The 27,581-nt window shown below is 43.1% G+C and overlaps 1 protein-coding gene across 1 annotated transcript; it reads left to right on the forward strand.

Annotated features, from left to right (window-relative positions):
• Positions 1-27,581, forward strand: TEAD4 (TEA domain transcription factor 4). Its single transcript, XM_075708100.1, has 10 exons — positions 1-66; positions 998-1,060; positions 4,848-4,982; positions 5,831-5,874; positions 8,728-8,783; positions 9,569-9,699; positions 10,669-10,842; positions 22,980-23,120; positions 24,580-24,732; positions 27,468-27,581. Exons 3-10 carry the CDS (start codon positions 4,872-4,874, stop codon positions 27,579-27,581), a joined length of 924 nt encoding a protein of 307 aa, XP_075564215.1. The 5' UTR covers positions 1-66; positions 998-1,060; positions 4,848-4,871.

Genomic DNA, 27,581 nt, shown 5'->3' on the forward strand with positions numbered 1-27,581 from the left:
GGCCGAAATGAGCTGATTGCCCGCTATATTAAGCTGAGAACAGGGAAAACACGCACAAGGAAACAGGTAAGTGTGAAGTTTTCCCTGTAAAGGTTAGCTTCTTTGGACCACTAGACATGATGAGGGCTTATGAGAACAAATCCCTTGCTGTTCACTTGCTATTGGTTTCTGGCTTTGCTGGAAAGAGGTGTTTGTGCTGAGATGGTTAATAAGAACGGTGGGAAGAGTCAGCTCAGGCATTTTACAGTAGGATTGTAATGCTCATGTCTGCCAACCACATCGTGACACACAAATTTTTGTACTGTTAAACGGTGTGTGATTTTTATTTGTTTGGTGTACTAATGAACTTTTCAGTGAACATCAGTGGTCCTCTATGTGAAGATTCTTTGTTCAGCCCAGACAGATGGACAGCAATTGTGATTTTGAAAACACCTGGCACACAGGATTCCTTTTTAGGAATCTTTGTAATTTGGGAATGACAGTGCAGGCTATGCTGGACAAAGCACTGAGCAACCTAGACCTGCTTTGGGTAGGGGGTTGGTGGATGACATCCAGAAGTTCCTTCCGACCTGAATCATTCTATGATGCGTTTCAGCCCACATTAGATATAGGGAAGTTCTGAGAGTCATCATTATTGGCCAGGGATATGGAACATGGGTTTCCCTTCTCCCAAGAGGAGGCCAAGATGGGGAGCAAAGAGATCAGGACTCTCAATGCCTAGATTTAAGGATGGGTTCTTTAGTTTTAGAGGAGGTCTCTGGCTTGATAAAGCCATTTGAATTGGAAAAGGCCTTAAACAGCCCGTCTTTGCTGGTCCCCCACTTCATTTCATGACACTTAAGTTACATTCAGAAAAGCATCTCATTGCTGCCTCAACCCCGCCTCCCCTAACCCTAAATAACTCCCTGTTCCACAAGGTGCCTGAAGCATGTTTACTTCTGCAAGTAGCTACCAAGTACTCCTCTGGAATGAAGATGGATTTTGTCTTTTAATGCAGGTATCCAGTCACATCCAGGTCCTGGCAAGACGGAAAGCTAGAGAGATCCAAGCCAAGCTCAAGGTATGATGGGTATCCTTTAAAATATCACATAAGCCCCCTGAGTCAGCCATTCTCTCATCCATTCCATCTTTGAATAGCCTTAAAAAAGGGTGAGATTAGCTGCTGAACTGTAGTAAGCTGGGGAGGAAAAAGTACTTCCCAGGAAGTGTTGTGCAAACACTTGTATTGTTGTAGCTCTGTGACGTCTGGAGCAATTCTATTTAAAGAATAAAGAAACAATGACTTTAATTTTTATGTGTCTGATTTCTACCTCCGGTTTGTGCTGCTGTCATCCAAGTCTGAAAGACCCTTAGACTTGGGAGTATGTGAAGAGGGTTTACCTGAGAAGGATGGGTTTATGGTTACAAATGCTGACAAGTAATCAGTCCCTGATGTTGTGGTGGCCTTGGGAAAGGGTAGCCTTACAGTTACTGCAGTACTAGTTCCACCTCTACTAGTGGTAGTGATGTGGAGTTGGAGTCGTCCATGAGAGAGTGTTCTGAGTTGGCATAACGACTGAGAGGAAGCAATAAAGCCAGCTGGCATTGTCTCAGCTAAAATGGTGCCAGCTGACTAGACTTTGCCCCTTGATTAATTCAGACCTAATTTGAAGAGGCCTGGGCTAATGAGAAAGAAAATGGTTGACTACTTGCTTGAGCAAATCTGTGTTTTCCTTTCTATAGGAAGAGCTCTGAGTTCATGCTAAAGAACTGATACCTCTTGACATTTATTTCCACTCCGATTTGAAGCAGGGAGCTGGTTTATGTGCTCAGACTGAATTGTCAGAAATGTCAAGAAGGTCAAGTTTATGGGTGACAATTTCACAAGAGGGTATCTATCACCTGTTAGAATGTGAGCCATCCAGAAAGGGCTTGCTGAGCCGAATGTGAGGTCCGGTCCTTGTTATGCATCACTGAGGCAGTCAGAGAAGAAAGGTGCATGCTGACCTTCCTGATTTGGTATGGCAATAAGTGATCTGGAGGGAAGTGTGTTTGCTTCCCTGATCTTCCATGCTTCAGTTGATGATGAGGATCTTGACAGCCCAGTCCAGTGCTGACTGTTGAGTGGACAGCTGTTAGTGCTCCCTTTTGGCTGTCTGGGCAGCTCCTTGCTGGCAGCAGAAGTGGACTGTCTGTGAGTGAACTGTTGGCACTCAATCTTGAGCAGTGCTGAAGTGCATGCATCTCTGTTGCAAGCAGTGATTAACTCTAAGTCATGACTGCACCCCCCACATCCCGATCCCCAGGTCCATTTTAGAAAATGGTGTTGTGTCTGTCATTAGCCTGTTATGTTTCCAGCTGCTCTGATAAAGAGAAGGAGCCACAAATTACAACTATCAAATTCAGTGCTTCTAGGTAGGGCTGCCTAAGCTTGAAACCTGTGGTGCTGTTAAGTGGTCAATTCAGGTGGAGGCCTGCTTCAGAGGCAAGTTAGAGCGAGTAGGAAAAAACAACTGTCCGGGGTGTTAAAAGATTTACTGCTGCTTATATCTGTACCCTTGATTCCGTTCCTTGCATGTCACAGCTCTGGGATTTGGCATGATTGAAAAGCCAGTCAGCCGAGCCTGTTTCCACTTAGCACACAGGAGCTGGCCGTTTTTTTTCTCAGGGAACGAAGGTGTCTCAGGGAGCTCCATGGAACCATTGGTTGTTCTCCTTTTACACCACCCCAGGCCATGCTTGAGCTCTGCCCAGCTGCCTGCAGTGAACCATTCCCCAGTACCAGACTGTTCCTTTCTGCCTGCAGAGCTATATCTGTAGCACTGATTCAACTCATTTACTTCTTTTCTTTCACTAGTCATTTTCATAGAGCAAGGAAATGAAATCACAAAAGCTGCTGCCCTTCTTCCAAGTTCCTGCTGATAGCTGTGTGTTGTTCTATCACTGTTCATTTTCCATAGCGAGCATACGTTTTCATATTTATATCCTAGAGATCAGAGCAGCTACACGCTGACTTTTCAGAGCAATTACTATAATACTACTGTCTCCACACAAATTGGGGTGTCTTCTCTAAGTGTGCACTGTGCCTGTAACAGATAGAGGTGGGAAAGTAGGGTAAAGCTTGGAGAAAAATCTGTTCCCAGAAGTCAGTAGTTTTTAGTGTCATGGGTGGCTAATAGATATTGCCTGTAACTAAGGAAAAAGAGGGAAATTGTGGTGGTATTATTATTATTATGCATTTTGAGAATAATAAAAGAAAATGCAAACATTGCAAATGTTTGGTAAAAGTTTTTGTTGCTTCATTTTTCTTTTTTTTTTTTTTACTGGAAACACAATACAAATCAATGCAGAACTGTTAGCTGAAAGAGAAGGGAGGTATCTTTTACAAAAATATGCTTTTTCCAGTAGTCTGTCAGGCATTTAAACAAAACAGAAAAACACAACAGGGTTATTCGGGTTTTTTTTTACTTTAATACAGGTAGACACATACGATTTTTCCAGTGAGAAAGTAAGGGGAGGAAAAAAATCTTTTTCTGTGATGGCAACTGGGAAATGGTCCTTATGAATGTCATTTAAAAAAAAAAAAACAAACCACAAAAGAATCCTTACCCTTAAAAAATGTAGGTAATCCTTAAGGTATTCCCTAAAACATCATTTAAACTGGATTCTGAAAAACTTTCCCATAGCTTTGGGGAATCTTAGGAACTTTCTCAGCAATTAAAATGTTTCCCTTCCATTCACTTGAATGGTACTAACAGGAGTCACAGCTACTGTAAGAAAGAAGATAGGTAAGTATTGCCCATTGCTACTGATCATTCCACTTAAATGTTATCATTCATTCTTGAGCTTTTGTTGTGCTCCTCCAAATGTTTTTGTTAGACACATCAGAATCCATGGGCTTTGAACTTTAGAAAACCTTTGAGAAAGCGGAGGGGTTAGACAGAATGGAGACCCAAGGGTGAGAACTTACTGGAGTTCAATGAATGCAAGTGGGAAGTGAGGATTCCTGAAGAAGACAGAAAGAGCTTACCTCTTTCAGCAGTCTCTCCAAGCCATGAATTTATCTGTGGCATTGCCATTATAATTATGTCACAGATAAATGTGGAGTGTTTGAAGGATGAAGGTTAATTGTAGGAGATGCAGGAGGAAAGGCAGAATGTGGGGAAGTGCTTCTGTTTGTCTATTCCTTGGAAGAAGAAATGAAGAATGTTATTTGTTTTAAACGAGCATCAGATGCCCTAGTTGTTGCACTGTCATTGCCTGTAAAAATGTGTGCAATTCCACAGCCCTGCTAAAATACAAAAAGGAATGTCTTTGCATATGTGCCCTGGGAGGTTATTAAGATCTCCTGTTTCTCCAGGGATGTGAATAAAATTATCAACTCTATCTTGAAACTAACGCAATCCCAAATTGAGGTAGTCTTTTTGCAGTGATGATGACAAACTCCTTTTGTGAGCTTATTTTTAGAGGGGTTTTTTGATAAGCAAGAGTCTTTCCCATTTAATATTCTTACCAATGATTAAAACACAAGAGTCAATTAGGATTGTACTTTTCGTAACAAAACATTTCAGCTGTGCAGCTGAAAGCCTTCAGACAGAAAGGATAAATGCTTAGCAGTCTCTAAACCAGTGATCCCAGCATTTCAGAAAGGATGATTAATCACATCTGAAGCTATAGTAATGAGTGAAAGACTTACATGCTTTGAAGAGTTCTTAGGACAGTTATTGGTGAGTCTGCTGTCCAGGTTTTCAGAGATGCTTCTTCCCTTCAAAGAAGCTGGTGAGAATCCTGGTTATGCAGTATTAGACCAGGCAATTTGTTTTTCATTATAATAATTCTGTTTTTCCTGTTTCTACTCTTGCCCATAGGATCAGGCAGCTAAAGATAAAGCCATGCAGAGTATGGCTACAATGTCATCTGCCCAGATTATCTCTGCAACTGCCTTCCATAGTAAAATGGCCTTGCCTGGTCTCCCACGACCAGCCTACCCTGCTGTTTCTGGGGTGAGTGAATCAGTGTCTCGGAGGAGTTGGGCTGAAGACAGTTGAGTATGTGAAAGAGTGTTGGGACCTGCTTAGGGAAATCCTGAGAAGATCAGAAAGAATGAGCCAAAAGGCATTGTCTTTGTAGAGCAAATCCATCGCATGCCTTCAACAGTTTGCGTCTGATTCTTTATTCACACTGATGTAAACCAATAGAGTTTCACTGTGTGCTTTTTTTTAAAATTATACAAGTGAGAGAACAATCAGATCCTTTGGGTTTTCAGCTGCTTGAAATATTTTTAGGTGTCTGTTTCACTTTCGTAGTCTAGGATCTTGTTGGATTAAAACTGTTTGGGCCATCCTGACCCTTTCTCAAGCTTATCATTCCCAAGCTCATCCTGAGTACTTAGATCACAAGTTAATGGCCCTTATATAAAATCCTTAATAGAGGAAGCCTGTCAGCATTCCCTAATCTTTGAGTTGGGCCTAGTGAGCTTTTGCTGAGCATTGATTTCTGCCAGAATATTCCTGTGGAGCTCTCCTGGGGAAAATGATCCCTCCAAAAGAGTAAGCATCATTAAAGCTTTGGAGATGGAGGCACAAGGTGCATACACAGTATTTAACATTAAAAAAACTACTGTTGGGTCAGTTGCTTGCTTGTCATTAGTAGTAGTGTGTAGAAAGACAACAAAGACCAGTCAGCACCTCCACAAAGATGAAACCAGGAAGGTAGAAAGAAAGAGATATAGCTCAGTCACATCTTTAAAAGTCTGTGAGCTTGCAGTTTCTTTCCTCAGAAAGGAGCAAGCCTTGCTTTTCATCTCTGTCCTAAGAGTGGTGACTTTTGCCTGTATGTTGTTCTCTTGCAGTTTTGGCAAGGAGCTTTGCCAGGCCAAGCCGGATCTTCCCAAGAGTGAGTATTCCTTCATGTGAGCATCCAAAACAGGTGCTTCTGCTGCTTCCTCTATGCTGCCTGAGGAGCACCATTAGCTATTACAAGATTTATAAAATGCTAAGATGACGTAGTCTTTGCTCTCAGGCAAATTCCCTAATCATAGATCTGAGACTGAAGGCCCATGGTTGAAGACAAACTGAGTCATGAGAGAATTTTAAATAGATAAACCCTACGTCTTCATATGGTACCTTCAACATGGACTACACCCCTTTAATGTCTCCCATGACTCAAGCAGCCTAATATGGGTTATTTTAGGGAGCTGCTGAATCTAGCAGCCTGACAGAAGTGACGCTGCTGCAGCTCCATGCTCCCAAGCTCAACCAGTAGCAAGGCTGATCACGTTTTACTGGTAGGCACACACACAAATATGCATATACGTTCCACATACACACATGGCTGGCCACACAGAACAGCACAGACAGACAACGCTCAGCACTCACAGGAATACAAACAGCACCAACAGCCTCATCCTGTACCCCGCTCTGGCTGATGAGGATGAAAGTGTATTAGTGGGAAATACACATGCACTGTGGGTCCATCCTGTAGCTGCCCTGGGATCCCTTGTCTCCCTGTGTGCTAGCACTCAGGCAGGTGAGCCCCTGAGGCCACAGCCCCACCCCAGTTGCTGGTGCAGGCCTCTCACTCACACATACAAACACACATGCATGTGCACACATGCACAGTGTGAATTTCTTCAGTAACTGGGCTTAGATGCATAGTTACACAGTCCACCCAGTAGCTGGATCTTCACTTTCCCCGGTTTGCCTCCCGCAGAGAAAAACACACACGAACTCATCTTTCAGTCGACCTCCACACTCCACAGTCTCTCTGTCATTTGGCCTGAACTTCTTGGTCCCTCTGAAAGCATCCTTACCCCTGGAGACACACACAGCTGGCTCCTAACCATCTACTTGCTGGCTAGTCTGGCTTGATAATCGCTGGTCATCACACCCTCACTTGCTGCTGGCACTCCAGAAACAAACCCACAGACCTGAGAGCTCCTCATGCAGGAAAAAAATTACAAATAGAATTTAGTGAGAAAATAGCACAGACTGCACTGACAAGGTGCAGGGTGTGGACAGACTACTGTACTGATCTTACATGTGGCTGTGTCGTGGTTTAGCCCCAGCCAGCAGCTAAGCACCACACAGCCACCCGCTCACTCCCCCTACCCCAATGGGATGGGGGAGAGAATCAGAGGAGTAAGAGTGAGAAACACTCCTGGGTTGAGGTAAGAACAGTTTAAGAATTGAAATAAAGTAAAACAGTAATGATAATAAGAACAATAATAATATACAAAGCAAGTGATGCACAATGCAATTGCTCACCACCCGCCAACTGATACCCAGACAGTTCCCGAGCTTGCTGCTCCCCAGCCAACTCCCTGCAGCTTATATACTGAGCATGACATCATATGGTATGGAATAGCCCTTTGGTCAGTTTGGATCAACTATTCTGGCTGGTGCCCCCTCCCAGTTTCTTGTGCACCTGGCCAGAGCATGGGAAGCTGAAAAGTCCTTGACTAGCATAAGCAGTACTTAGCAACAGCTAAAACATCAGTGTGTGATCAACATTCTTCTCCTACTAAATCCAAAACACAGCACTATGCCTGCTACTAGGAAGAAAACTCACTCTATTCTAACCGAAACCAGGACAGGCTGGCACCTTTTATTGCCATATTCTCCCTAAACATCCCCATAATAAATCTTGTGCAATCCCAACATGTTTTTCCTTTGCATTCCATAATGTGTCCTGCACCACCTAGGCAATAACCCTCTCAGTTTGTAAGGTGACTGGTTTGTAAGCCTCCCCAGCTGGCTGACTGGGTTGGTTTCACACCTGGGCAAAGGGGCTGATGGCTCTCCTGTGACAGCCTGGCAGGGGCTCTGTTTCTTTTATGGGGGTGGGTGGTGGTACTGGGGCTCCCCTGCCCCAGTGTGGAGATGAACCTTTGATGGGCTGATCTTTCACCAGTGATGGCCCTGGGTGTAGTTGTGTCAGAGTATTATTCAGGTTGCTCTGCCTGCCTTTGTTCTTCTGTGCTTCTTTGTTTGTAAGGGGACACGACACACTTAACAGGAGCAATTTAAGCCAACTTAAGGACAAACAGCTGGAAGAGAGTATGGTCATCACAAAAGCCATGTGGTCCTGCTCTCTTGTGGTGCTATTGCTAATGTTCGTGGAGCAGGTCAGGGAACAGATACTGTTAAAATACCTTGTGGGGAAAAATGCCTAGTGAAAGAATGGAAGCCACCCTAGGAGAAATAAAAAGTAGATTTTATGCCTTTAGCTTGAAAGTGAACAAGGAAGCATCAATGTAAGAGGTTCTTCTAGAAACTCAAAGTATCTGCCACCCCTGATGTCAGATGATGTCTCTAAAACCTGATTTTTCTTTCTGTCTTGAAAGTTAGGTTCATTTGTGGGTGTTGAACATCTCTGAATCTGGGCCTAAAAGTCTGAGAGGCATCCAGCCTCTCTTTAAATCTATCTGTGGTTGAAAGAAAAGGATAAACAAATGGGCACCTGTTAATACAGGCTGATAAGGATCTCTGAATAACAAGTCTGCAGGGAAAGCCTGCTGAATACCTGAAGGGAAATCTTATTCAGTCCAGTCCTGGCCCCATACTGTTTTTTGAGTCTTTCTCCATGACCCTCTCTTGCCCACACAGAAAGATAATTTCCCCAAAACACTTATGCCACTTTCTCCCTCAGGAGAAATACCTGATCTAATCTGCACAAACAGTTGGTCAAGAGTTGGTTTGGTTTGGTTTGGTTTTTTTGTTAACCATCTCTCTTTGTGTACTTCTGTAGCGTGAAACCTTTTTCTCAACAACCTTACGCTGTACAGCCTCCACTGCCATTACCAGGTAGGTAAGGAAATGTAGTTCCTTGCTTTGAAATTATATTCCAACTTCAAAAATAGCCAACACTTTAAAAAATTTAAAAATTAATTTTTTAAAAATATTTTTACCTATTGAAATATTTAAGGGAGCCCAAAATTAATTTTTATATAATTTCTCCTTATCACCAGTTCCAGTCCTTTTACTGAGAGAGCTGAAACTTTTTAATTTTGTTTTATTTTAAAAAACATTTTTCCTGTTTTAGATTGGTTGTTTTGGGGTTTCTTTTCCTCGTGGCTCAGCAGAAAATAAAAGTTTACATATCTCTACTGTTCTTCCACTATACTGCATGTCTTAGAACACTGTTTTCCATCATAACATGATTGTCTTTCCAATTTCTCATTAAGTGGAACAACAAATGTCTTTTACTTCTCAGTTTCCCCATTTTGAGAGGTTAATGGTCATGTTAATGGTGATGCTTCATTCTGATACTGAAGCAGTTTATTTCACTGCTCATTTAGGGCTCAACCTAGGTCCTCTTAAAGTTGCTGAACATGTTTTCTCTAGTGTCAAAAACAGGCAGATTGTCTTTTATGTCATTACCAACCCTGATAGTGCTGTTTTAGCAGAGGGTAACTGAACAAGCCATTTAGAGCACAGGTGGAGTGAAGACCTTGTGCGTGATATTTTTGCATGATGACTGAAGTCATAAGAAAATGTAATTAGTCAGCTTTGACAACAGGTGCTCTACTGGAAAGCTACTACCAACTTTTCTCTTTCTGAATTTTTTTATATAAATCCTGTGTGCTTAGGGTTTGAGTCTCCTGCTGGCCTCTCGCCTTCCCCATCAGCACCAGCTTGGCAAGGACGAAGGGTTGCTAGCTCTAAACTTTGGATGTTAGAATTCTCTGCATTCTTGGAACAACAACAAGACCAAGACACAGTAAGATACACACCTGACTTCCACCCCTCATTAATCTTTGGTCTTCAGGTAGCTCCTGTTCATCATGGATATGTTATACTACTATGTGTGTATGCAAATACTTGCTTCATTGCTCTACTGAGAATAGAAAGCCATCTTTGGGAAACACAAGATATCCTTGTCTTAGAGGATTGAATTGCCTATAGTGATATAGCCAGCTTTGTGCCATGTGCTTCTGGCCTCCCTTTCCAGGGTCATGGCTGTTCACATACCAGAACTCAAGGCACTGAGGTCATAAGGCAGTGGCACAGTCCCTGCCGGGCTATTCTAGCTGTCCTGTTCAGCCTTGGAGGATAGACCCAGAGTCAGATGATGGTAAGATTACATGAAGCCATGTATTTCTCTGGTATGCTGGGAACTTAAATTTGGGGGCAACTGGGATGAATTTGCATCAATGTATTTCCATGGTGCCACCTATAAAATGGAAGTAGTAAGATTTGCCTGTCTCACTAAACCTTGTGATACTGCATCTTGACACATACATTGATGATGGGCCAGTTACATTTCCTCTGTCTGAGATAGGAAAGTTCAGGAAAGATGATAGTATTTGGCTGGTACCTTGCTGTGGGATTTCAGGCAGCTCTTCATAGGACAGGAGCATTGATGTTTGACTGAGTGACCTGTGACAGGTAACACTGTATCTCAGGTTATTTCAGAGAGTATAGCAGCAGCATGAGGCAATGGTTAGGAGTGAATATGGGAAAAAAACAACAATAATGTTTCACAAGAAGCATGGATACTGATAGGAAAGAAATAACAGCATAAGCTGGTATTAACAGAGATATTTCTGCTAATACTTCTGCTCTTTTAGAAAGTGCTATCAAATCTTCAATGACTTCCAGTAGTCTTCTGTGAAGAATCATGAATGTTCAATATGTGCTGAACAGTACTGAGTGATTTCCTGATTCCATGTTTTTGCTCTTCTTGCAGTATAACAAACACCTGTTTGTGCACATTGGGCAGTCAAGCCCCAGCTACAACGACCCCTACCTCGAGGCAGTGGATATCCGGCAGATCTATGACAAGTTCCCTGAGAAAAAAGGGGGCCTGAAGGAGCTCTTTGAAAGGGGGCCAGCTAATGCCTTCTTCCTTGTCAAATTCTGGGTAAGGAAAGGATGCTTTGTAGGGTACCCATTTGCTATGAAGTTCTCACTTTAAAAGCGGTGGCCTTGCTAGCTGTTAGAAGACTGCCGCCTCCCAGCAAATTTTCCCTGTGCAGGCAACTTAATACAGTCATGACTGTCACTGGAGATCTTTCCTTGACTGCACAAGGCCCTCATTTTGGCCTGGAGCAAGATGTATCATTCACAATGTCATCTGTATAGTTGTTCTTGACTAGTGTCTGGTGATTTTATTTGCTAATGGTGACTTGGGCCCTTTAAAACTTTGTGTAAGAGAAGAATTCAGATGAAATTATTATCTGCGTACTCTTATGTGTTCACTTCTCTCAGTCTTGAGTAACTTCTCAGTCAGAGGCAACATTTTTCCATCTCTTCTGTCTCATTAGCTTCATTTTGTGTTATCCAAGTACTAATAATTTACAGATGCATGTTTACTGCAGGCACAAGGACAGACAAAAGATAAGAGAGACATATAATGAAATTGGATTATGCTGATAATGTATTACTGAAATGACTTCTGGTAAGTTGGCAGAAATCAGCCTGGCAAAAGCCTACTCTCTCAGTTTGGATTTTTCTGAGTTAGCTGAAATTTGCAAAAACTGTGCCATTGTGCTTCAGGGTACAAACAAAATAGTTTTGGTGACTGATATTGTCATAGGTATTACAAGATTAAAAATAATAGCAGCTTGGGGCAGTTGCATGCTAGATGGCTGAGGGAATGTGTAATGGGATTTGGAGCCTTTCGTCTTGAGTTTACCACTTATAATTCAACTCCAGGTCAGGAGTGAGATGATGAGAAATGAGCTTTCATTTCTCATACTCTCCATAAAAACTGGCACTAGAAAGCCTCTTAAGTGGTGCTTTCAGGAGAAGGAAGAGTTAACTTAAGTGCCTTGAGATGCAACTTCCCAGCTGTCCCAAGCCTAGCCTTTCCAGAACTAAGTTGGAGAATGTCTGCTGTTCAAGTGTCTGGTGCATACAGTGTTAGTTATTGGTGATTCTTGGAGACATATAATTTTACTACCCACAGACTGTGTGCTACAGAGCTGGGTCCCTCATGTCAGCCTCTGTCAGAGTACAACAAAGCCTGCTTGGGAAGGTCAAAACAAAAAGTAAAAGGCCAGCCCTGTTCTGGGTGGAAGAGAAATACTTGGGAGAGACAGCAGCACCTTGCTGAGAAGGGTATCCTTTGACAAAATCTGAGTCGTGATTGCCTTATTAAGAACTGTCTGGAAAAGGAAACAGAAGTCTGATGTGGCAACAGAAAGGAAAAAGAGTAAGAGGGGATACCTTCTAAGAAATGGTCCTTGGAAAAGTAGGAGCTGCAACAGCTGCTTCCTGCTGTGGGGTAGAGATCCCAGTAAAGTCTTCATGTCAAGGTGAAGAGCACTGGCTCTTGTGTGGTATCACTCTGAAGTGCTTTGGAAGTTTCAGGAACCAAAAGAAAGAGCTTAGAGGGACACGTTACAATAGAGACAATAAAACACTTTGAATCCTTGACTTAAGAGGAGAGAAATCATAATAAAATTGTGATCTAGTGCAACTGTGATTTTATTTATCAAAACTGTTAGTGTGCTTGTGGGCTTGGGTTTGGGGATTGTGTGTGTTTGGGTTTTAATATTAGAAGGATAAATGTGGCCTACGCATCATGTCAGACCAACCTAAGTTAGGCTTTTGAAGGATTTATGTGGTGGGATGTCATTAAGTTGGACTCTTTCTGGGCCAACGTGAGGTGTCTGCTGTTCAGAGGGTATCAACTCACTGAAATTTGGCTTGCATAAAGACATGTGACATAGGATTTGAAACACCTTTAGTCCAACATATACTTGATGCTCTGGGACTCTGCATCTGTACACTTATAATGACAGTGATATTTCTGGGCTTGGTTTAATATTTTGACTTTCTGATTCTTTTTTTGGTACCCTTGCATTGTTGAATACCATCTGGAGTTAAATCAGGTTTTATTGGTGGAAACACTACAGGCTGTCACAAATAAGCTCAGTCTGCAAGTCAAGCCATTGATTGAATGGAAGCTGCCTTTAAGTAAATCATTCGGTCTTGTATTTGTTTCTCAGTGTAGGCAATAGTAGGGGATGAAAACACCATTCCTGATGCCATATTCTAGATGAGAAAGGATTGGAGCACTTTGGTGATTTGTGCTGCGTTTCACAGGAGTACTTACATTAATCCTGTTGTAAGCTTTCAGCTAGGACCTCTAAAGCAATATAACTAAAGCAGTTAAAAAAACCTTCTTGCTCCAGAAAATTTGGACTTTTTTGAGGAAAAATCCAAACCTTTTTGTTGCAAAATTTTGTATTCAACATGCCTGAAATATTTTGGTAAAGCAGTCTTATACTTAAACAAAGCATGTGAGCCATGCCTGTAATGCAACATGCTACACATGTCAAGGGACTTCCTGAGTTTGGTGTATTGCAATAGATGTGTGTAGTACAACACCCCTGCCCCCCCCCCCCCCCAACATTTTTCACAGATAAGGCAATGCAATTTAAAGAAACAGTCTAACAGAAGAAAACTAGATTTCAGCTGAGATTTTTATACCACTCTGCATTTTTATACCTCTGTAACAGTATATGCTATGGTGTTTTTTTCATTTTGCTGCCTGATTGCTCTGGACAGCTATACAAATATACTGTTGATGTCCAAAGATGTGTTGGATAAAGCCATTACTACACTGTTGAATTCATAGCATCATTTTAGGATAAAAGTATTATCCAAAAGCAAACTACTGATAACCTTAAACTTGGTGAGTAGAGTTAAATACTTGAAGGGGTGTTTTGAGACATGAAGATATGATTGATTGATTGATTCTTCAAAAGTTCTGAACTGAAGTGGTGGTTGCAGGTGACAAAGACTTTAAAAATCAAGGCATTGAATAAGTTGGTTTTGTATATATGACTGGATTTGCTTGGTACAGGAGAGAAGCCAGGTGCAGGACAGCAGTCTGCAGCCCACCCCTTCAGCCCCTTCCACAAAAATATAATTCATTCACTGGAAAGAAAGCACTCAGTGATTTGACTGGTCCAGCTTGCCTATCACTGAGGAGAAGAAATTACTACATATATTCATCATTGGCAGGAAAGGTGTCCCAAGCAATTCCCCTGATCCACCCCTCTGCAGATGGCTGGTCTGGACAAAGTACTGCCTGTCCTGAATTCCTCATTTGTCATTTTCCTTCTATCTTCCACCCAGAGTCTCACAACTTCTGAAAACTTTAAGATGCAAGTGCACCATTCTACTACTCTGCAAAGCCCTGAAAATGCCTCTTCCCCAAACTATTAATAACAATGCATATAGGAGGAGTTTATGTTTTAGGCTTGAAGAACCTGAGGCAGGAACCTGCCATTACTACATTAAGCATTCAGTATACCAGATGATCTGTTGTGCACCAGAAGCCTAATCTAAACACCGGGGTTGGGGTTTCTTGACATCACTGATAGCATTTAGGATCTAGTGTGACTGAGAGAGAGACGTTCATGTTTGTTCAATGGTGCTTTAAATTATTTATACAATAGCTAAGAGTTAAAAATTGATTAGTTTGAAACATAAGCAGTGTTTGCAATTCTTCCTTGATTTTGGCATTTGGAGTTTGGTACAATGAACTGACTCTTGGACTTGGATTGGCAGGTTGTGTATGACATCTGTGTGACATTTCTCTGTGCTCCAAGTGTATTCTAGCACACGACAATGAATGTGAGACATTAGCCTCCTAACACATGGGCAGCGGCAGCTCTGCTCTTTTCCAGTGTAATATTATCTCTACCACCTGTTACTTGGTTCTCCCTATGAACTCCTCCTATATGCATCGAAGATAGAAGGAAAATGACAAATGAGGAATTCAGGACAGGCAGTACTTTGTCCAGACCAGCCATCTGCAGAGGGGTGGATCAGGGGAATTGCTTGGGACACCTTTCCTGCCAATGATGAATATATGTAGTAATTTCTTCTCCTCAGTGATAGGCAAGCTGGACCAGTCAAATCACTGAGTGCTTTCTTTCCAGTGAATGAATTATATTTTTGTGGAAGGGGCTGAAGGGGTGGGCTGCAGACTGCTGTCCTGCACCTGGCTTCTCTCCTGTACCAAGCAAATCCAGTCAAAACAGCAGCAGTGCAAATTCCCCTCTGCACCTTGCCCTGCCCACTGTATGCCTTCAATCCTGACCTGGCAGAAACTGCCTGGAGAACAAGGAGATGGTAGTTTGGTCTCCATGCCCATTCTGTCCTTGGCACTTCTTCTGAGGCAGCAAACAAGACAGCAGCTAGCAACAGAGATTTTTATGATCTTTGCACATTTTTTCTGAGAATGGATCTGACAGCCCATTAATTTCACCTGCAATCACCAGCACCGCTTCCTACCAGTTACTACCTTATGTAAGGGGACTCTGTCAATGGCACTTCTTTGACCAAAGTTATTCCCCACAGTGTTCAACAGTATAGAGATTGTTGGCAGCAAAAAGCAATTGAAAGACTAGATTGCTGAGGGAATCTGTCTGCTGGGTGTCAAAATAACACAATCCTGGGCGCTAGCTAAGTCGCAGCTACCCATACTGTTGGCAAGGCCTTCTACTATCTTTGGCTGGCTCAGAAACTTTCCCCTTTCCACTTTCTTGGAGGCTGAAGCTTCAGTGGCACAAGTTTTGGACTGTTCTTAAAGAATTGTTCAGCATATGCCTTTCCATTGATGACATGGGACCTGTGTGCAAGATATCAGCAAGCTATGGTTTCTCATGGCATGTAATGCCATTTGGACTCTTGTCCAATCATTGCTTTTCAAAGCCTCAGATAAGCTGAAGACCGATTCTCAAAGGTCACATTTCCCTCTAAAGAAGTTCAGAGAAATTTTGATTCACAGTCTTATCCTAGTGGGAATGAGGCCTTTCTTGGTAATCAGTTGTGAAACTCACTCCCACCAAAGATCAGACAAAAATCTTGGCTTAGTATATGGTTAGGACAGTGCACAATGCCAACTTTTCTGTATGTGTTTCTTCCTTGGGGTTGCAGAAGTTGAGTGATACACTCAAGCTCATCAGAGCTGTTTTCAGCAGAGCTGCTAAGAGACTCAGACCACCAATATGATTTAAAAACCAAACCAAAGCAAACCAGAAAATGTAATACTAACTTGTTGAGGGCTACTATGCCCTTCCCTTCTCTTCCATCTAGAAATCTTCTGTTGTAGGTATTTAAAAATTCTGCTCACTTCTGGGGAAAGGAGGAAATCTCAGATGTTTCCCCCAAAACAGGCAGATTGGCTATCTTGCATGCAGTATGTAGACCTCTGAGATGCGCTAGATCATGGATACTTCAGTGATTGTAGTTTCAGTATGTTTGGAAGTCATCAGGCAAGCTATGGACAAGTACGTCAGCTGTGCTAGGCTTGCACAGGAAGTTGAATGCATCCCAGACACATTAGATTCCTGTTATGCTAGAGCATGCACAGCTTTTTGCATCTAGAACTTCTTGGACAGAAAGCCAGAACCCTGACTTTGTCAGATAAAGTAGTATGGTCCAGTTGGTGGCTCATGACTCAGATTTAGCTTGTAATATGCCTGATATATTGTTCTTCTACCTTTGCCCTTGAAGAGACAGAGAACAGCTGTTTGAGTGCTGGACACCACCGGCAGCTGAATGCTGCTGCTGCCCCTGCTGCAGTCCCACCCTGTTGCTAGTTGTGGCTAGTAAGAGCCTGGGGAGCAAGGCAACTCAGCCCATTGGCTATGGACTTTCCTAAATCCTGACTATGTCTCCTTTGGCTGCCGAGGCTGGAGTAAGGAATGTATTCAGGAGTTATCTCACTTGTTGTTGGACATACTAGTGCATTTGCCAGTGAGGCGCTGAGGCACCTACGTTCTAGTCTCCAGGTCTGAATCACATTCAGTTATATATTCAACAAGTCCATGCATTCCCAGAGTGTAAAGTTGAAGATTAGCCTTCCTATTTGATGACGTGCTGGAAGTCATAGTCATCATAGAATCATAGAATGCTTTGGGTTGGAAGGGACCTTTAGAGATCATCTAGCCCAACCCCCCTCCAGTGAGCAGGGACAGCTTTAACTAGATCAGGTTGCTCAGAGCCCCACCCAACCTGACCTTGAATGTTTCTAGGGATGGGGCCTCCACTACCTCCCTGGGCAACCTGTTCCAGTGCTTCACCACCCTCATTGTAAAAAATTTCTTCCTTATATCCAGTCTAAATCTATTCTTCTTTAGTTTAAAACCATTACTCATTGTCCTGTCACAACAGGCCTTGCTAAAAAGATTCTCCCCATCCTTCCTATAGGCCCCCTTTAAGTACTGAAAGGCCACAATAAGGTCTCCCTGCAGCCTTCTCTTCTCCAGGCTGAACAACCCCAACTCTCTCAGCCTGTCCTCGCAGGAGAGGTGCTCCAGCCCTCGGATCATTTTTGTGGCCCTCCTCTGGACCTGCTCCAACAGGTCCATGTCCTTCTTGTGCTGAGGGCTCCAGAGCTGGACGCAGTACTCCAGGTGAGGTCTCACCAGAGCAGAGCAGACGGGCAGAATCACCTCCCTCGACCTGCTGGCCACGCTTCTTTTGATGCAGCCCAGGATTTGGTTGGCTTTCTGGGCTGCAAGTGCACATTGCCGGCTCATGTCCAACTTTTCATCTACCAGTTCCCCCAAGTCCTTCTCTGCAGGGCTGCTTTCAATCCCTTCATCCCCCGGCCTGTATTGATATTGGGGGTTGCCCTGTCGCAGCTGCAGGACCTTGCACTTGGCCTTGTTGAACCTCATGAGGTTCACACAGGCCCATCTCTCCAGCTTGTCCAGGTCCCTCTGAATGGCATCTCATCCTTCTGGCGTGTCAACTGCACCACTCAGCTTGGTGTCATCTGCAAACTTGCTGAGGGTGCACTCAATCCCACTGTCTGTGTCATTGATGAAGATGTTAGACAGCACTGGTCCCAGTATGGACCCCTGAGGGACTCCACTTGTCAGCGGTCTCCTCACCACCCACATCAAGCCATTGACCACTACCTTCTGGATGTGACCATCCAACTAATTCCTTATCCACTGAACAGTCCACCCATCAAATCCATCGTATCTCTCCAACTTAGAGAGAAGGATGTTGTGGGGGACTGTGTCAAAGGCTTTACAGAAGTCCAGATAGATGACATCTGTTGCTTTTCCCTTGTCCACTGATGCAGTCACTCCTAGGCAGGACTTGCCCTTGGTGAATCCGTGCGGGCTGTCTCAAATGACCTCCCTGTCTTCCATGTGCTTGAGCATAGCTTCTAGGAGGATCTGTTCCATGATATTCCCAGGCACAGAGATGAGGCTGACAGGTCACTAGTTCCCAAGGTCCTCCTTTCTACCCTTTTTAAAAATGGGTGCAACATTCCCCTTCCCTTGCATCTTTGACGGATGGAATGTACTGGACAGAGTAAAGCAGACCTTCCTCTGCTCACCTTGGGTGCTCACACCAGGACTGGGTGTGCTTTGACACAAGGTTTTCTTTAGAGAAAGAAACTCTGAAAGTGAAGAGAAAGGAAAAGTCCTTCCCCAAAGCAGCAATGTGGTTTCCAGTCTTGATGGTCTAGGTGTTGTTAGGAGCTCATAGGAATCTAGGCATGGAGGCCATAGCATTTTTAGATGCTAAGTTAAAAGCAGTAGGTTTTTTGGCCATTAGAGACCCCATGATGTGCAGTGTGATTTTGTCCTGGTGCAGTTCTGGGAAGTTTAACTGCATCCATTAGTGATTTACCTCAGTGTCCATCTGACATTTAGAAGTTAATTTGGCTATGGCAGATAACAGTGTTTTTCCTCAATTTTCCGCCTTGCCTCCCTTCAGGAGGCAATCATCTCCATTGCAGGGAAAGCGAACAGATTGGAGTTCCACTCCTGAGCGGTTCTTTGGTCTCGTATTCATGTACATCATTGCCATTTTCAGTTTACATGAATAAACCAGGTTGCAAATAATTCAAAAGCAGATACGTGTGTGCTAAATATTCTCTGGTAGGGGGGCAGTAACTTCCACGAGAGGATGGGAACCAGCAGCTGTAAGTAAATAAGCTGTAACTGTGAGGCCAGCAGTATCTCTCTGAGGTGCTGCAGCTGCAAATGTGAATTGGAGCCCTCAGCTAGCTGCTACTGTCATTCCCTGGAGTTGTTGAAATTCCATGTTTATGGGCTGAGATTTTCAGATGTGACAGAAGGGGCTGGGTGCACAGCTCTTGTTGACTGACCACCCTAAGACACGTCTGGCAGTCTTAGCCCATAATATGGGATGTGCTTTAGAATAAAAGGTGCAGTGTAAACATCGGGGAGTTCCAACATGACCCCATTGCTTCACTGCAACAGGGCTTCCAGGAACTTGATTGTACATAATGTTAGTGAATGGCAATGACTGCTTAATTCAAATAGTATTACCATAATTTTTGCTTACTGCCAAATGTTGATTAATTAGATGTTAACTAGCTGTGAAATTCTACAGTCTGGTCTTTTGATGGGAGACTTGCCAAATTGTGGAGGCACCTAAAGTGGCTTCTTAGGGCTAGTGAAGCTTTTCTCATGAAGTGGAACTAGTACCTTTCTGCTTTGCCTTATATTGACTGCACTTATTTTTTAAGAATTTAGGGGAATGTAACCTTAACTTTACTAGTGCAACCCTGAAAATGTTTGTCTGGTTCTGCAGTGAGGGCTTCCACTATGTTTATGCAGCAGTGGTCCAACCAAGCTTCTGTAGCCTTGACCCTTTGTTCTTTTGACTCAGTGGGACAATCTCTTTGGAAAAGTGGAGTTGGGTCCATACATTGTGTTTATCACCCCTAAGGGAAATAGCTGAACAGTATTGTGAGGGCTCCTAGTCTAGTTCCTCTTTGGAGAAGGGAAGGAATTAATCTTTATTCAGGCAGCTGGAGTATGGGTCAAATAAACAATACAGTTAGTTGCATTGGCATGTAAATAAGTATTACAATAACTCAATAAAAACCTAAACCAGAATAGAGTAGCATTGCTACTCTCTAATACATGTACATTTGTGGTGCAAGCAAAGTAGCTGCATAACTATAGTGGGGAAAATTTGATAGCAAGGACTTCAGCATGACCATAATAATTCACTTGGCAACCTGAATTATGATTAAGTCTATAATGCCTGTGCCTTGTTCCTATTAGTACCTGTGCTACCAGCTTAAAGCTAGCCTGGGTTTGCCCACATACGCTACTCCAGTGTAGACAAACCATCAGAGCGTAACACTGCATTACAGTTGTTTAGGTGGTCATGACAATGTAAAAGCTTCCAATCTTCCTCCAGCTGTTGTTTCCAAGTCTTGTGCAAAAGTTACCACTACCTCAGTGGTGCAAATGTGAATGATGTAAAATGACTTTTAAAAAAGTTTTAAATCCAAATTGTTTTACTGATATATATTAACACATGTACCCAAATCTGTTTTCAGTTCAGTGAGGTGGCAGAAGAGTATGGGGACATAATCTGTGGTGAAGGTGGTACAACTGTTAAGGATTTTTGTAGAAACTGTGGGAAACAACACAGTCATTTTGAAGAGTGATTTGTGATCATGTATTTAAATACTATGCTGTTATGCTCTCCGTTAACAGCAGAGGGAAAGCTGTATGTCCAACCCTAATGCTGCCAGTGTTGATGCGAACATTGGAACATTCTGTCATCTTGCTGAATCTTTGTCCCACTACAATTATCTGAATGCTACATCTGCTAGTCTAGGAGATACCCCAGGAGATGCATTGCCCACTGTACTTCATGAAAAGCCTATCCTAAATCTGTCTTTCACTTGCTTCTGAGTTTGTACTTTAAAAAAGAATAATGGTAATTGGATTTTATTGGTTTGTTTGCTTGGATCTGCTGTGGCATCATTTATCTAATGCAGATGGTAGTTTTCCTCTAGGTGGAAATATGTACGCACAATGGCACAGTGGCAGCAATGCCGCACTGTTGTGCTAAGTAGAAAATGGAACTGGATTTTTTTTAAATAAATGGGGAGATGGTTTATTTTATTTCTTTTACCACCTCCTCCTCCATACACCTGAAGTGGCAAGTTAACAGCCATGGGAATTGGATTGAATGGAAATACTGCACATTATTACATGGCTGCTTTTCCTGCTAGTGCTTTTGGCAGAATGATGAATTCTTCTGTGATGATAACTCTGTGTGATGGGAGTTGCTGGTGAGTGTCGTACAGAGATGGCCCAGCCCACTGTCTAAGGGCAAACCTTTTAACTTGAAAGGAATGACAACAAAGTGTGGCTTCTAGCAGGTTACTAGTTACTGCTGTAGCTACTCAAGCCCAGCATTCACTAGAAGAAGCAGTCCTGCCTTCCGCTTTCCCTATTGCTGCCCATCCTCCCAACACATGTTCTTTGTCTGAACACACACAAGTGCTTCTGAATCAGGTCAGGGAACTGATCCCATTGAGAACTAGCTGAGCAATTCCTCAGTGACTCTTGTAATACAGCTACAGAAACATTTGTGTCAGTACAGGAGGAATGGGGAGGCACAAACTGCTCTGGGACAGTGAGACTGCACTCTCTCTTGGTGTCAGGACCAGCCTGGTGTTATCAAATTGTAACTTTGAGGTGCAATTTCCCAAGAGGCTCAAGCCAACCCAAGTATGTGTTGCTATCAAAACAAAAACAGTCTTTGTGCCCTCAGCTTTTGTGTGTGTTCTCACCTCTTCCAGCCCCTACAGCTTTGTGGGGTTCCAAGTGAGCTTTCTTGTCTGACTGAAAACTAACCCACCAAAACCACAACAAAATTTGTTTTGGTTGGAATCAGCGCTCTCATCTGGCTAACCACAGAGTCATACAATTGCTAATGGTGGCACAAAGGCAGCAGCAAGCTTGTGTGGCTACAGATGGGGAGAAGGCTGGACTGGCACTTTCTAGATTGACTTAAACCTCTTGTTAAATTGCTACTTAAGAGAAATAAGCTAACAGTATTATCTCATGGCAGAGAAGAGACAGGTATTTTGTATGGCAAAGAAAAGGGGGATTCATTTTTGAGGTGGTCCAGTTCCAAGGCTAGCACTGCTTGTCCTAAGTGCTGCTCTAGATCTCAAATAAAAAACCTTCACTGACATCAGCTTAAAAAAAACCATGCTAGAATGGCATCTAATGCAGTCCTATTCACACTGTGTCCACTGTAGCAGGAATACACTTTCTTCAGTTTCCTGTTTCCCTCAGATCAGCAGGAAGAATCGAATAGTCTGAAGTAGCCTATGGGAACTGATCATTGCTTTTCTGCTGATGTAAGCTAGCACCTGGGCTTTTGAAAGGGAGGAAGCAGAACTGAGCATTCCCACACCCGCTTTGTGTTTTCAGACCTTAAGGGAACCGCCTCTTCTTTTCATAAGTGTGGTTTGAATGACCCCTGGTGGAAGCTTCAGTCAACCAGGATTGTTAGGAGTTAGGTCCCAACATGAGGCTTCAGTTGGCCAACCTTAGGCATGCACATTTGAAAACTGTGGCTGCTAATGGAGATGGGTTTGTATTCAGGTGGAGCTGGGCTGGATCCATCAGCAACCTATATTCCTTATGTTGCATCCTGTCTACTTACATTCTTCGTATCACAACACCTGAGCCTCGTGTGTGTGTGTACTCACACATTCCTTCTCTCTACTCTCTCTCTTTCCCCGTACCTGTATATCCAGGGTGGAAAAGTTTCATTACAGTTGGTGTACCCTTATTTTTCCTCCTTAGTGAGGCAGCCCAGTCTAGCCTGTCTGTTGCATTGCTCTGTCTCTACGCTGCCCTCCTGTCTGCTCTCCACATGCTTTGTGAGTACCTCCATGCTGTCCTGGCACTGTTCAGTTATGGTAAATATCAGCTAAGGCAAGGGGCTGTGTCATATGTTTTTAACATTAAGAGGATAGTCCACCAGGTTTCCCCAATGTGTATGCAAATCCCCATCACCGTTTTCTGAAAGTGGGAACTGGATTTCAGTGCATACTCTTCAGGTTTTCCCTGCTTGCTTGATGCACACTGATCTGCTTAAGGAGCTTTGGACACTTCAATACCTTACAATCCTGGCTACAGAAGACCCCTTTAGGTAATGGTAAAAAACCACCACAACCATCTATTGATAACCATCTATTTTTCTTGTCTTTTGTTTTGGCAGGCTGATTTGAACACCAATATTGAAGATGAATCCAGATCTTTCTATGGCGTTTCCAGCCAATATGAGAGCCCAGAAAACATGGTCATTACCTGTTCCACCAAAGTGTGTTCCTTTGGAAAGCAGGTGGTGGAGAAAGTGGAGGTAGGGAGCAGATACCTGGGTGCAAGGCTGTCTCTGGCTGCTGTTTTGTCACTTCAAGTATTTGTATCCTGCGTATATCTCAAGGCAAAATACATCCCATGCTTGTTGTCAGGGAGATGAATGCCATAGCTTATTATTTCTGAGACATGCAGGTATAAGATTGCTCCAGCCTGCAGCATGGCCTTGTCTCAGGACTTCATTGAAGGTCTGGTAGTGTTTGCTATTTTTTCCTTAAATCTCAGTTTTTGAAGACATGTGAATATGTGAGACTCTTGGGTCTGGTGATTCTCTCGGATTTTTGGGGGAGCAAAGAAAAGCTAGGAAACCTGGACCCTTGTTTTGTAGTCCAAAAAGATGAAAACAAATAGGCAACACCTCAGTGCCATCAGTGTTTTTAAACAGATCATTTATAGACTATAGCCATTAATTAATAGACTGTAATAATTTACAGACTATAGTCTTATGATTTTATGAGGGTTATCTTAGTGTTTGTACACTTACAGCTTGAGCAACAGCAGAGCTGCATAATTATGCATATATCTGGCACTGAAGAAATTCTTTCTGATGCTACATTCAGCTGCTAAGAGAGCTGCTCTGATGTGCTTCCTGCTGCTCTTTCTCAAGCAGCCTTTAGATGCAGGAGGAATGGCTGTGTGCAGAACACCAGGTGTTCTCGTGTCAGCAGTCAGTTCAAGCTACATCCTTCCCCAAGACCCTTCTCCAGTCATATGATAGACATGCCTGATACCTGGTTATGTATTTGCATGATGGGATAGATAGTCCAAAGAAAGGTGTCATGGTGCACAGGGAAGACCAAGCTCTTGGGGTGAAAGGAGGTAACAGGCATTTAACAGTCTGCTGTGAAATGATAGAATCCAACCTCAGCTTCTGTTCAAAGGAAGATGAAGTATGCAGGAGCTAAGATGTGAATGTGAACAAAAAAATCCCTCTGTGTAACATTGGCCAGACCATCTCCTAAGGGGGAGCAGAGATACTATGAGATACTACGAAGGCTTTAGTCCTTTCCTGCTGTGAAGCATCCTGAGCGTACGATTACCATCATTACTAGGAGCTTCCTGGTCTTGCTAAAGCAGCATTTTTTAACTTTTTCAGTTTATCCATACCTGATATTTTTCCAGTAGAGATGCAGACCATAGTATAGCTGACAATTGGTCTGGTCCTCTTAGTTACCTTTCACAGCTCCTTGGCAGTTTGCTACTCATAAACTGGAACCCACTGTTGTAAAGAAAAAGGGAATCAATCCAAAGAATTTAGAGGGCTCAAGGAGACTGACCTTGGTGTGAAGTACTGTAGAGGAATGATTAATCAGCTCATTACTGTTAGTAAAATGACTTGAAAATGCCATCATAATTTTTCTGTTCTGAGTCCTTTTATGTGATTAATGCTACTAATGTGACAACATTAGCTCCATATGCCCCGTTTGTGTTTTACATTGCAGACAGAGTATGCACGCTATGAAAATGGACACTATTCCTATCGCATTCACCGTTCCCCTCTCTGCGAATACATGATAAACTTCATTCATAAACTCAAGCACCTTCCTGAGAAGTATATGATGAACAGTGTGCTGGAGAACTTTACTATCTTACAGGTGGGACTTTCAACTGTTTTCATTGGAGCTTGGAAACATGTAAGCCCCATGCAGGAGTTCACTGTTGTGAGTCAAAGCAGATTTTCTTTTACAGCTCAGCATCTAATTGAACTTAGTATCTCTCACATGTATTGCACCTCAAGACCATTTATGGAGTTCTAGAGATAGTAACTCATGCAGAGAAGCAGCAGAAGAATTTGAGAGGCCTGAGTAAGAGAGAAAAAAAAAAGAAAGATAAAGGGAGAACTCATGAGGCAGAGAGATAAAGGAAGGAGAAAGATGCAAAAGTCAGTCAAGGAAATGCTCACTCCATATTGGATGAACGTTGAAGTTCTTTCTGTGTCCTGGCCCTTTTTGCAAGGTAAAAAAAAACAAGAACACTGTTAAGTGGCTATATAATTTTGTCATGAGAAGAGTTCTTCACTGACCAGATAGATAGCGGGGAAAAAAAAAAGTTGTTTCCTCAGGACCTCCTGAACCTGGAAAGAATATGGAGACACGTAAAGGAAGGAGCGTGTTGGGGGAAGCTCTGTGACACATTCATGAATCACTGCAATCTCTAGGTAGGGCAGTACTACAAGGCTACAGCAACTAGATTTGCATTAGTGTCTATGTTATACCAGGAGCCTTTCCAGGCTCAGATGCAGTCTAAATTTGGGAATAGGGCAAAGAGCTTAAAAGTTGGATTTTCCTAATGGACTGAGTTCTGTGCTTGGCTCTACAAGATGCGTCACAGATCTTTGCCCAGAGAACCCGAGTTTGGGTAAGTAGAAGAGATGCTAGAGGCTATATGAAAGAATGGAAATCAAGTGGTCTTCATTTCATCCTCTGGAGATCTTGTGGGACTTCAGGCAACTCATTTCACTGCTCTGTGGCTCAGGTACCTCAGCTATAAAACAAGGTTAATAATGTCCTCACATTATTAACCTCACACAAAGTTAATAATATACCTCACAGGGCTTTACGAGGCTTTACTCTTTCATGTTTGTACTAAGATCTTTAGCATCTGGAAGAAAAGAAGAGTATAAATGTTAAGAGTTTTTTTAGATGAGCAAAAGCATGAAGAGGGCAGGGACAGAGAGAAGGCCTGTGTGCTGTAATCCATACCAAGGAACACTGTAACTGCTTTCTGCATGTTTCATTCCTCAGTCAGGCCAGCACTTGCTATAAATTTTACGAACAAAGTTAGTTATAGTTATATTTCCTCTGGGGCTTTATGTTTTGAGTAGTCTCATGTCCTTCCCTTACCTCCTGTCACAGAGAGGCATCTCATGCTGGTGCTGGCACAGCCTTTTATATATTGCCTTGCAGTCCTGCTCCCTGAGCAGCAGGCTGAGCATTTTCCACCCCCACTCCCCACTGTGGAGCTGAAAAATGGTCATGCTTAAGGCAAGGCATGCTGCTAGTCCTCAGTCCCCACTACCAACTTCTGAGGCAAGTCTAATTATATTTTTTCTAGACCCTTTCATGAGCTTAGATACTCCTAATCATGCAAGCATGATTTATCTTGCTTTGCACATTGCTCTGGATCTAGCCCTCCAAGATTTCAGAGCCCATTTTTCAGAAAAGGCTCTGGTGCTTTACCACGCTTGGATGTGTGTAACTCACAATGGCCTGCAGAAGAAAGGAGAAAGGTTAGCTCAGCTGCAAACCCAATCATGAAGTAAGAAAAGAAAACAGAATAGACCAAAATCAGGCTGCTAAAATTAATAAGCAAGTTTGAAAACATCTATTTTCTTTCTGTTTTCACAAGAACGGTTGGGCTTTTGGTACAGTTCAAGCCTCCAGCTGGTATGTTTTTCTTCTGCAGTTGAGTTGGTGCTACAAATACAAATGTATCTCCTCCAGCAGGAGAGAACTGCTTGAAGCTTTAGCTATGGCACAAACTCAGATGACGAGAGTGTGCAAAGTTGTGCAGTGACAGAGAGAGGGAAGCTGAGCTAGGAGCTCTGGGTGCAACATTTTGCTTGTCCCTGCCATGTAGTATAGGCAGTGCATGCTTCTGAAACTAGGCCAACACTGTTCTATCACCATGCTGCTGACACTGAGTCACACTGCAGAGAAGCTAAGGTTCCTGAGGGACCACAGAAAAAGAAATAGAAAAAATGGAGCTTCTGTAAGAATGCATGAGTATAGCAGCCATCCTCCTCCTGACATCTGCAGTGTATGGAATGGGAAGCATAATGGAGTGAAACCGATAAGTCTTCTGTAAAATGAGTTATACTGTATAATTCTCATGGTCTATGTCTACTACTGACAAGCAGGAGCAGATGGAGGGAAGGAACTGTTCGCGGCTGTGATAGATCAACACATATGTGAGCAGGAGTGGATATGCCACAGGAGGTGGCCTCTATACCCAACAAACAGAGCAAAAAATTTTCTGTGAAACACCTTCTCTCTGCTGAAATCTGCAACACCAGGGGGTGGAGAGTAGAGGACCTAGTGGACCTGCTTCCACTTATGTGGTCAATGCTTGGTCACAACTTTCTTGTCTCCAAAGTGGACTCCGCTCACCTCCCTGTCTCTTCACTGCATTGTAGTCCTGATGCTGCAAAAGTGCTTTGCTTGGGTGTGTGGGCACGTAGATTGGGGGTTGTGGTGGCCAAGCTGTGTATTGTTCCTGTGCTTCTGTGTTCTTTGCCTATTATGACTTTTTGCTCTATGTTAAATGTGGTGGAATGTGTAAGCAGAGGAACAGCAGTTGCCATCTCAGATTCTTCTCCTTTTCTGTCTAGGTTGTGACAAACAGGGACACACAGGAGACCTTGCTGTGCATAGCATATGTTTTTGAGGTGTCAACTAGTGACCACGGTGCCCAGCATCACATCTACCGGCTGGTGAAGGACTAG

The sequence above is a fragment of the Pelecanus crispus genome, chromosome 1, assembly GCF_030463565.1.
Source record: "Pelecanus crispus isolate bPelCri1 chromosome 1, bPelCri1.pri, whole genome shotgun sequence".
NCBI lineage: Eukaryota > Metazoa > Chordata > Aves > Pelecaniformes > Pelecanidae > Pelecanus > Pelecanus crispus.